Consider the following 10,364-nt stretch of genomic DNA (forward strand, 5'->3'; position numbering starts at 1 on the left):
TTTAAGCAGATACACGTTGGTCTATAAAGCATTGTAGAACGAAGTAGTCTTGCTGGTGAAGGCTCATGTTGATCTGCCTCGGCGGACAGGTGGAACAATGGATGAAATCAACAGGACGTTGAGTGATGTTTGCCAACCACCATGGGAGGAAAGGGGGAGCTGACGTTTCATGCGTTAGCCTCTCGTCTAAACTCTAAATGCTTAAAACGTCAACTTCTCTTTCCTTCCCACGGCTATTGGCATAAGTCATTGAACGTCCTGTTGATTTCATCCACTAAAAACCATGCCTTGGCTTCTTCATCTTCGACTGCATCCACTGCAGCGACCCCATCAACCTCTTGCCTCCCCACCCTCCTTCACAAAGTATCACCTTTACCCAAATGAGCCGCTCCTCCAAAGGGATGAAACGCCGGCCAAGCAAATTGTTATACTTTGTCAATTAAGGGGATTATTCTTGCATTGCAGTCAACAAATTTGACAATCATCCACGCACACATACTCCCTAATCTCATGAATGCAAATGCATGTGTGTCAGCAGGCCTTCGACTGCATGCTTCACATACAACCTCAAACTTCCATTGCTCATCGTATGGCAAAGTGTTGGCTCATAAAAGCTAAAATGCACAACGCCACTGAGTGATTAGATAACATTTCACAGTTTGCCCCAATTCTGAGATTTCTGAAACATTCTGGTTCGCACGATAAAATGAACATTACAACACCAGACATCAAGTACTGCTGTAGCTGTGATTACATTTAGTCAATACATCTCGGTTATCTTTCATGGGTCATGCAGAGCTTGATGAACACAGTAACCATTGGAGCTTTGTGCAAAAAAGTTTGCACAAGTATGCAGTGTTCAGTCAAAAACGTGACATGACCGATGGTTTAGTGATCCATGGCATGGATATGATGTCCATGCTTGTGCGCTCGTGTAGTTAGAACCACGTGTACCTTAATGTAGACATTGTTCACCTTTGCAAAAGTGAAATCCTCTGTCTGTTTAAAATTTCACCTTCTTCGTAATATTGTAATTACAATTGGCAAAGCAGTGGCTTAAATCGAGGATCAGAGCTGCTTAGTATGGGAATCCCATCATCAACGCTTTTTCTTTTTCTCTCCTGACTTTAAAGATAACGGTCAATAGTCTATCAAGGGTGGTGACCGAGAGGCAAAACATCTGCTACCACGAAAACGATTGGAGCCATCCACTATTCATAGTGGGGGGATTTATCCTCCATCCCACTTGTGTGTTTCAGGGTTTATTGTCTTTTGATCAGTAAGTTCTTTTTTGGTATAAATATACAGATCCAGTGATCATGTGACGATTCTACTTTACATATACTAGAATATGAGACTCATCGCTTCGTTCACAGAAATACCAATCTTTGCTGCGATGCCTAATCTATTATATGGGGGAAGTAAAAGAAAAATGGATTCCTGGGAGATCATGCTCTCCGTGCAGGGATAACCAACCTTCTTTTTTTTCCGAGGCTCGTGTAAGAGCTAACATCAATCGCAAAAAAGGACAAACGGACACACAAAGCATACAATAAAGGGAGCAGAAGACAAGCTGGGGAGAGAGAGAGAGGGAAGCACACAAGTACAACATCAGAGAACAGGGACATCCGGGGATCTGTGGGAGGGAGAGGGCTTGGGGGGTGGGAGGGAATGGGAATGGGGGGGGGGGGGGGAGGGTGGGAGAGGTTAAAACACATGGACACTGCTATGACTTCTGCAAAGAAGTCGGTATTTCAAAAAAGTGGATCTGGGGTGAATTAACGGGAGTAGAAAAGATCAAGGTTTTGGATGGGGGAAGATAAGAGATGGTGGTGAACAGCTGTTTTGAAGACCTGGAGGGAGAAGAGGGATTGAAGAGAGTGAGGGAGATTGTTCCAGAGGCAGGAGAAAAGTGGAATGAAACAGTGTAGGTGAGCAGAGAGTCCTGATTTTGGCAATTTCACCAGAAGAGGGTTACTGGCAGATCTTGTGTGACCTGTAGAAATATTTGGGGGACAGAGCACAGAGAGAGCTGGGGAAGCAAGGCCAGATAGGAGTCGGTAGACGACAGAAAGACCACCTACCTGCCTGCGGTGAGTGAGTGAAAGGCCCTCGGAGTTAGCTTCATCGCGGGAGATTCCAATGATTCTTAAAGCTTTGGTTTCAACAGCGTGAAGACGAGCTAGGTGTGAGGCAGGAGCAGTGGCCCAGAGGGGAGAGCAGTATTCCATTGAGCTGTGGATGAAAGCCTTGTATGTGGTGAGGAGCTCAGTTGTGCCAAGGAAGGACTTAGCACGACGGAGGATGTCCAGTCGGTGACTGGCTTTGGAGGCCAGATTGGAAATGTTGTTTTCCCAGGAAAGATCATGGCAGAAAGTGAGACCCAAAAGCTTGAGTGACAGAACTTCTTGGAGAGGATTGTTCAGAAAGTAGATGGGAGGGTTGTCCATTCGGTCTTTTTGGAGAGACGTCGTAAGAGTGTGAGATTTGTCAGGATTGAAAGACATGTTCCACTTGTTTGCCCAGTCTGTGATTTTGTCCAGGTCTGCAGAGAGTGAGGAGGCTGCAGATTGCCGATCTGAGGGAAGAGGAATGGAGCGACAGAGAGTAGAGTCATCAGCAAAGAGATAGAGAGGTTTTTCCAGAGAGTCAGAGAGATCATTGATGAAGACCAGAAAAAGCACAGGGCCCAGAACACTGCTTTGAGGAACTCCAGCCTGAATAGGAAGGGGAGATGAGAAAAATCCATTCAGGCCCACACGTTGACCGACCAAAGAGGAAGTCCGCAAGCCATGCGTGGAGATTTCCATGGATACCATAGGAGGAGAGTTTGGTGAGCAGAGTGGGGTGCCAGACCGTATCGAAGGCACGTGATATGTCAAGGGACACAGCTCTAATTTCCTGTTTGGCATTGAGGACCTCCATCCATTGTTGAGACAGAAGAACCAGCATGTCCAGAGTAGAGTGACCTGGTCTGAAACCAAATTGATGATCAGAGCTCAAGCCATTGGAGAAGAGGAAAGATTTGATATCCGAAGCAATAATGGATTCCATAACTTTGCTGATAATTTGGAGAAAGCTGATTGGTCTGTAGTTGCAAGGACCTGATTTTGCACCTTTTTTGTGTAAGGTGGTGATGTTGGCTGATTATCAAGCTGATGACAGATGACCTTGAGCAAAAGAGATGGTGGAGAGAGAGAAGAGAAGAGAAGAGAAGAGAAGAGAAGAGAAGAGAAGAGAAGAGAAGAGAGACACAGAGAGAGACACAGAGAGAGACACAGAGAGAGACACAGAGAGAGACACAGAGAGAGACACAGAGAGAGACACAGAGAGAGACACAGAGAGAGACACAAACAAAAAGAAACAGAGCAGGATTTTAGGACCCGTGAGCTGATGCGGTCTGGTCCATTTGCAGAATTAGAGTCGAGGATTGACAGAAACTTCTCCAGCTTGTCAGGAGAAAAGGACACAGAGTCCAGAAGCAGCTGGGTACGACTGGGTACAGAGCGGGATGGGTTTGGGACACAAGATTTTGAGGCAAACACAGAGTTGAGGCATTCAGCTTTTTCACGTGTGGAGTCAGCTGTGTAGTGGTTTGAGGTTAGAGAGGGGATGGAGGGGGAACAAACCAGAAACATATTTGACCAGATGCCACCAGGATCTGGGAGAGGGAGACAGGTTTGAGGGTTCGGTCTTGAGAACGGAGAGATATTGTTTTCTGGCTCTCCTGAAGGTGGACACACGCTTGTTTCGGGCTTTGTGATAGGAAATGAGATTTCCTTCCATTGGATTTGCCTTCCAGGAGGCCAAGGCAAATTGTTTCAGGGCTCACCACAAGATTCCGTGTGCCATGGACGCTGACGGGAGGAAGTGTATGACAACTGAAGACGAGATGAGATAAATCTGTGCATGAGTGAGAGAGCAATTTACTTTGGAAGAATTCCCAGGATGAGTTGATGTCACAGGCAGTAGAGATGGGAGACCAGGCCAGATGATTGATGCCTACTTGAAGACCGTGCCAGTTGGCCTGAGTAAAATGCCAGACTCGTCGACGCTGATGTGGCTCTCTGATAATGGCCAGAGAGACGTCCACTTTAACAAGCACATTGTCAGATGAGCCGATTGGAGCAGAAGAAGAGCAGCAGACATTTGCAGGGATGTTTGACATAACCAAGTCTAGAAGAGAAGATGCTCCGTTGAGTGAGATCCGGGTCGGGAAATTGACAGATTGTGTCAGTCCCAATGAGTCGCAGACGTCCTTTGCTGAGGAGCCATGGCTGGTGAGAGAGGTACCCACACCCAGCCAACTGGCATGATGACAATTGAAATCACCACATATGAGGAAGTGATAGTTGGGATGTGTAGATAGAAGTTGGTCAATATTATCAGACAGTGAGATGTAGATGGAGTCATCACTGTTTGGTGGACGGTACAACACACATATGAACAAAAGGTGGGAGAGAAGGGGAAGCCGTAGCCAGAGGTACTCTTGGGGGTGAGGTGGAGAGAGGGCAGTGCAGGGAGAGTGAGGAAGAGTTTTTGATAAAGATAGCAACCCCACCTCCAGGACAAGGCTCAGCTCTATCATACCGGAGGAGGGAGTAACCCGGGAGAGGTAGGGAGAGCTGTTGATGGTGTGTCAGAGATTTCAGAATAGCTCGGAGAAAGGGAAGGATGAGGCGGACAAAAGGTTTGATGGTGATTGGGTGAGGCACAGTGAGGTGTTGTTTGAGGGGGGTGCAGAGCGAGGAAGATGGTTGGGGGAGATGGAGGTGAGAGTTGGAAGGGGGAAGAAGTGGGGAGGACGCTTTGAGGAGGAGGGGTTAGAGGGGAGAATTGGAGAAAAATGGAGGTTGGGGGGCTTTGGAGGGGGGAGTTTAGGAGGGGAGGTGCAGGGGGGAGTTTAGGAGGGGAGGGTGGAGTTTAGGAGGGGAGGGGGGAGTTTAGGAGGGGAGGGGTGAGGGGGGACTTTATGAGGGGAGGGGTGAGGGGGGAGTTTAGGAAGGAAGGGGGGAGATTTGAAAGGGATTGTTGATGGGGGAGATTAGGAGTGGAGAGCAAGGGGGGAGTTTGGGAGGGGCGAGGGGGGAGATTAGGAGGGGAGGAGTGAGGGGGGAGTTTAGGAGGGGAGGGGTGAGGGGAGAGTTTAGGAGGGAAGGGACAAGGGGGGAGATTAGGAGGGGAGGGGTGAGTTTGGATTTTAGAAAGTGTTGTATGATTAATGGGAAACGAACGTTTATTGCAAAATGAGTTTCTTGTGATTTTCAAGTGAGAGATCTGTTTGAAAACGTTGGAGGAGGGGTGGAGTGCAGGTGAGTTTAGGGAATGTCGGAAGGAGGAATTGTAAGAGATGGATTTTTTTTTTTTTAAATCAAGAGATTTGGTGAGAAAGTCGAAAGCAACCTTTTAAAGAAGAAGAAAAATGTGTTGTAATATATGACAGAAAACAGCACTTCAGGGGAAAGTTGAAACATTTTATAACTAAACCGTGAAACTATCTGGGGAAATGGGGGTGAAACACCTGGTCGAAGAACGAACGAACGAACAAGAACAAAGAAAGAATTTATTTATTTATTTATTTATTTTCAGTTAAGATTTTAAACAAGGAAGTATGGGGTGAAAAGACTGGGAAAAACTGAGAGAACGAAAGTAAATGGACCATAATCGACCACTGAGAGAAAACAGCCTCAAGGTAGGAAACTTAAAGTAAAATCCCGCAAAAAAATGCGGCATGAAATAACCGACGATTTTATACAGGCATGAAAGATTTAAACCGAGAATCTTCCTCGGGACTCAAAGTAGGTACACACACCGTAAAATAAAATGCAGTTTTGACAAAAATACAAACGGGAACAATGACAACTTTGATAGCGTGGAGAGCGTGAACAGCTTCGAAAAAACGTAACCTCGCTGGCAAAACCGGAAGCGGAAGTGAGTTTTGTGACTGGAAGGACTTTTGACTTTTGCAGTTTTGACACGAATGACTTTTGCAGTTTTGACACGCGTGTCCATGTACCCATAAAAAAAATTTCCTGGGAGTTACCCGAATCCACCATCATTGGATTTATTGAAATCCGTAAATCCGTTCTCAAGTTATAACACGTCAAACAGACAGACACGGCTCCTTTTATAATATATATGAGACTAATCTGAAAGATTATGCCACCCATACACCTTGGTAATAGGCACGCTAATGAAGAATTTTTTTATTCGTATCATGTTATTAGAAATGCTCTCCATTCTTGCACCAAATTTTAATGTGGATTTTGATGTGGAAAGAGGCTTCATGACTGTATTGATATCATAACCTCATGTGAAACGTTTTTCAACAGTGATGTTAATTTATTTGGTTGTGTTTCATTGGGGGCATACGCCGTTCAGCTTTGCTAAACCCATAAATCGAGGGACCAAGAGAAAGATCAAAATCTCTGGTGTACTTTGTTGTAATGTGGTGTTTGAGATATTTTGGAAGGAAGAGTGAAATTTGGATTTGGCAGAGGATTGACTTGCTCTGTCACCAACAAACTTCGACCACACTTCTGCGTTTGGGAGTAGTGTGAAATAGGCCATGATGACACGTTATCATGTTCCGACCTTTTTCCGAGAGCAAATTAAATTGGTAGCAGCTGAAACAATCGAGTCATTCTCTACTGGGTGGCACTTCTCCAAGTGTCTCTGCTCACAGACATCTCACTTTAGGTGGGAATTGTGAGGGTGAGAATTGAATGCCAGTTCCATCTTATCTTATTATCATTTGTTCGCCACAGCTCGAGCTTGAGGGAGGCAAGGCTGATGGGCGCTGCTCTGAGGGCTCGGTCTCTGGAGAAGCCCCGAGTCGGGACGGTGGCAGCGAGTGCAGCAGCGGCGAAGACGGACACGGTATGAGGATTTGGGGGCACAGATGGGGCATCATTGAGGGGGGTTATAGGAGTCAGAAGTATTAAGAAAGACAAGAAGTTAAGATGAGAACAATATAAACTTTTGTCGTCGAGTTGGAGAAAATAAATGAGCTATAGCGAGTATTCAGCCAAAAAGAAATGATGAATGGGGTTGAGTAGATCACATCGAGGGGTAGCAGGAGACTCGCAGAGCCATGAAATGAATATTGCTTGAGGAGCTAAAGTCGAATCATTTAAATGGAGCTCCTGCCAGTAAGAATACCATCTTGTTTTATTGTGACACAGACAGTCCCAGATTGTGTCTCAGGACAGAGAAACAACCGGTTTGATTCATTGGGGTACAGGATTGTGACAAGTGTTTCAAGGGTAATGTTAACGAATGGTTATAGGCACTCAGGTTACACCTGGAAAACGGGATGTCATTGATGTGGGGCTGGGTCGGGGCTGAGTCGGGGCTGAGTCGGGGCTGAGTCGGGGCTGAGTCGGGGCTGGGTGGGATGCTAACATTTTAAATTGCGAGTTGAGGTGGCAGGATTTTTGGAATTGGTTGCATAATGCAGATGGTACTTTGTTATCACAATTTCATTTACTTTAATAACATCTCATATTGCCATGAATGTGAATCTGTTCGGTTGGAATGGTTGGGGGTGTGAGAATGAGGGGGGGGCGAGGGGGAGGATGTGTAAAGTTGTTTTCCAAATAACATTTGTCTTTTTGTTGATCACGGATATGTTTTGAATTTAAATGTCACATTATATTTACTTAAACTCTGACTGTTATAATCTTTGTCGAGCTTTAAATTATGTTTAACAGGCCCATGGACTGGGAAAATGTGACTCGATTCGCTGATTGCTGATTGGTGCTGTGCTCGCAGAGGGCGTGGTGTTTGCAAGGCGGGATCTGATTATATGTGCCTGTTGGATCTTGATAGAACCAACCTGAAATCCACGTAATCTGAGGAATCTTCAGGATAACTATTTCGACCTTGTGTCTTTAATAGCATCAAGCTATCAGTAGTTTGCTCTGATAACTCAAAACTCGTAAATGATGTCAACCTAAATATTTTCAAACCCCAATTTACCCTTTTGTACTGCTTGCACCCTCTCTGCAGATGATGACGAAGGGCAGGCCTCAGGGTCCAGTCGTCCACATTCTCCCCCCTCTCCTTCGAACACGGAGTCCGGTGGATTGGGAGGGTTGGCGGGGTTGTGTGAGGGGTTGGGATTGGCGCTGCGAGCACGATGTCAGGGAGAATCCAACCACACCAACCACAACATCAAGGTGGAAGCAGCGTGGGCAGGTGATGAAACTTGGTGGTTTTTCACGTTGTTCTCCAGGAAAACAACTTTCATATGTTCATCAAGTCACAGTTGCAACATTAACGACACTTAACACCCATGTTCCATTTTTCCTCTCACCCCTTACAGACAGCGAGGCGACTGTCGCCGATTGCGGCTTTCAAACCTGTCCGGTTAAAATCGAGCCGGCCAGTCCCGAGTGAATCATGGCACCGAGTCGATGGTGCATGGAATGAGATGGCCGGGCAATTTGATTCTAGAACGACAATGGGAAATTGATACTTCCCGCCATTTTAATGAAGATGTACCACAGGCCTCCAGAGCAGCCCAATTACAATGGAAGTACTTTGGACCTGTGCAGGTCTGCAGAACTGGTGCTGCTTGTTCTACAAATTGAACCCGTTGTATGATCGTACAGACTTCTATATTTTTGTGTTATTGACCACAAAAGGCAGTTGTGGACTACATTCTGTACAAAGTTGATTTTTTGGGAAGTTTTGTGTTTTCCTTGATGCACAAAACATTTTTTTAACTCCCGAGTGTGAAAACCAGGTATCTTGTCTCAGAATCGGCAATCCTTCCAGTTGGAGCTCCTCAATGTAAATAAAATACGAGGCTTTTCCCACTACCTGACTGCAACACCTGTTGAATACTTGCGTAATCGTAAGGGACTCTTGTACCTGTACCATGTACATTTTCACAATGTTCGTCGGATTAGAGGATTATGGAAGAATGAAATTTGCGGAAATACATGAAACTGCCTGAGGAATTGGTCATTCAAAGAGTTGATGATACTTGAGAATGGTGTTGAGCAATTCGAGTTCAGGGTCGGACATTCGTCAATTATGAATGAAATTAATTTTTGCTGGTGACTTGATCCGAGATGTCTGTTATGTTATAAAAATTAAAGAATGTCGTCAAGAATGTTGATTTTTTTTTTTTTTTTTTTTCTCCGTAAACATGATTGCAGTCAAGGAGTAGTAAATACTTTCTGATCCATTAATATATTCCCAGTGTGTTTTGAACATGATAACCACAGGCAGAACAACAACACGTGTCCGCCCCGGCATTTCATGACTACTTGCTGGACCGTTATTACGTTTATTATTATTATTATTATTTGTTTCTTTTTTTCCTCTGCAGGTTGCTCACTGGACCTTGGTATTTGTCATGCTAAGGAAATCAAAACACTATCTTGTCGTGAATTGTCAGGACATCGTATTGAGTTATGCCGTGAATTGTTGTGCACACTGTATTTTGTCGATTGCTGTTGTTTGCAGTTTTAATTTTTAAACTCCTGAAGACATCTCTGCTTTGGGTTTGTGACGTAAACAGTTCGAAGTTACGTAATATCTGAATTAAAAAGAAAAAAAAATCTTCTTTTTTTTTTCAAATCATCAAACATTCCTGCAATTCTTCTCTTGCAGGTTTCACATGACAAAGCAGAGTCGATGATGAATTCTTAATAAAGCATTTTGCACCCTGAAAATGCTGCTTATTGTGATGGCAGCTGGAGGTGGGGTGGGGTGAGCAGGGAGAAGGGTTGAAGATGGTGGGTGTTGAGAGAACAAAATTGGAGGTTTTTAATTGGAAAGAGGGGGTGGGGGTAGTGTTTGCGGGTAGATTGAGGAAAGGATATACAATTGCAAAACCTTTTTAACAAGAGCAAGGAGGTTGAATGGGTTAGGATTGGAAATCTTGCCAATGGTTATTTGAGAGCAATGGGGTGGGGCATGATGGGAGGGTGAGATTGTGAGAGAAAGAGGAGGGATTCAGTGGGAAGTTGGAAAATGGAGGACTTGAATTTTGTAGGAGGTTCAAGTGAGGTTACGACGATAGAGTTGGCTGTGACAAATGCTGAGTCAGGCAGAGTGTGTGTGTGTGTGTGTGTGTGTGTGTGTGTGTGTGTGTGTGTGTGTGTGTGTGTGTGTGTGTGTGTGTGTGTGTGTGTGTGTGTGTGTGCGCGCGCGCGCGAGTGCGAGTGCGAGCGATAGCGTGCGCTAGCATGCATGCGTCACTGCTGCACTGCTACAGATCCTTGTCTTTCTCAGGCCCTCCTTTCACTCGATTCCACCAAATCTTAGGCCCCCTTCCCACTTGGGTCTACCAAATCCCAGGCCCCCCTTCCCACTGAGATTTGCCAAATATCAGGTCCTTCCACTCAGGT

General features: G+C 45.3%; 1 protein-coding gene across 8 annotated transcripts in view; it reads left to right on the plus strand.

Moving 5' to 3' along the window:
- Positions 1-9,121, plus strand: part of LOC137429595 (NGFI-A-binding protein 1) — a 54,886-nt gene extending 45,765 nt beyond the window's left edge. For all 8 annotated transcript variants that reach the window (XM_068119624.2, XM_068119623.2, XM_078779617.1 and 5 more), the window contains 3 exons: positions 6,768-6,879; positions 8,011-8,199; positions 8,327-9,121. In XM_068119624.2, the coding sequence (XP_067975725.1) occupies positions 6,768-6,879; positions 8,011-8,199; positions 8,327-8,400 (375 nt within the window). In that variant the 3' untranslated portion in view covers positions 8,401-9,121. The remainder of the gene's footprint in view (positions 1-6,767; positions 6,880-8,010; positions 8,200-8,326) is intronic.
- Positions 9,122-10,364: the final 1,243 nt, after the last annotated feature.

The sequence above is a fragment of the Myxine glutinosa genome, chromosome 6 (genome assembly GCF_964187855.1).
Source record: "Myxine glutinosa chromosome 6, kmMyxGlut1.1, whole genome shotgun sequence".
Lineage (NCBI taxonomy): Eukaryota > Metazoa > Chordata > Myxini > Myxiniformes > Myxinidae > Myxine > Myxine glutinosa.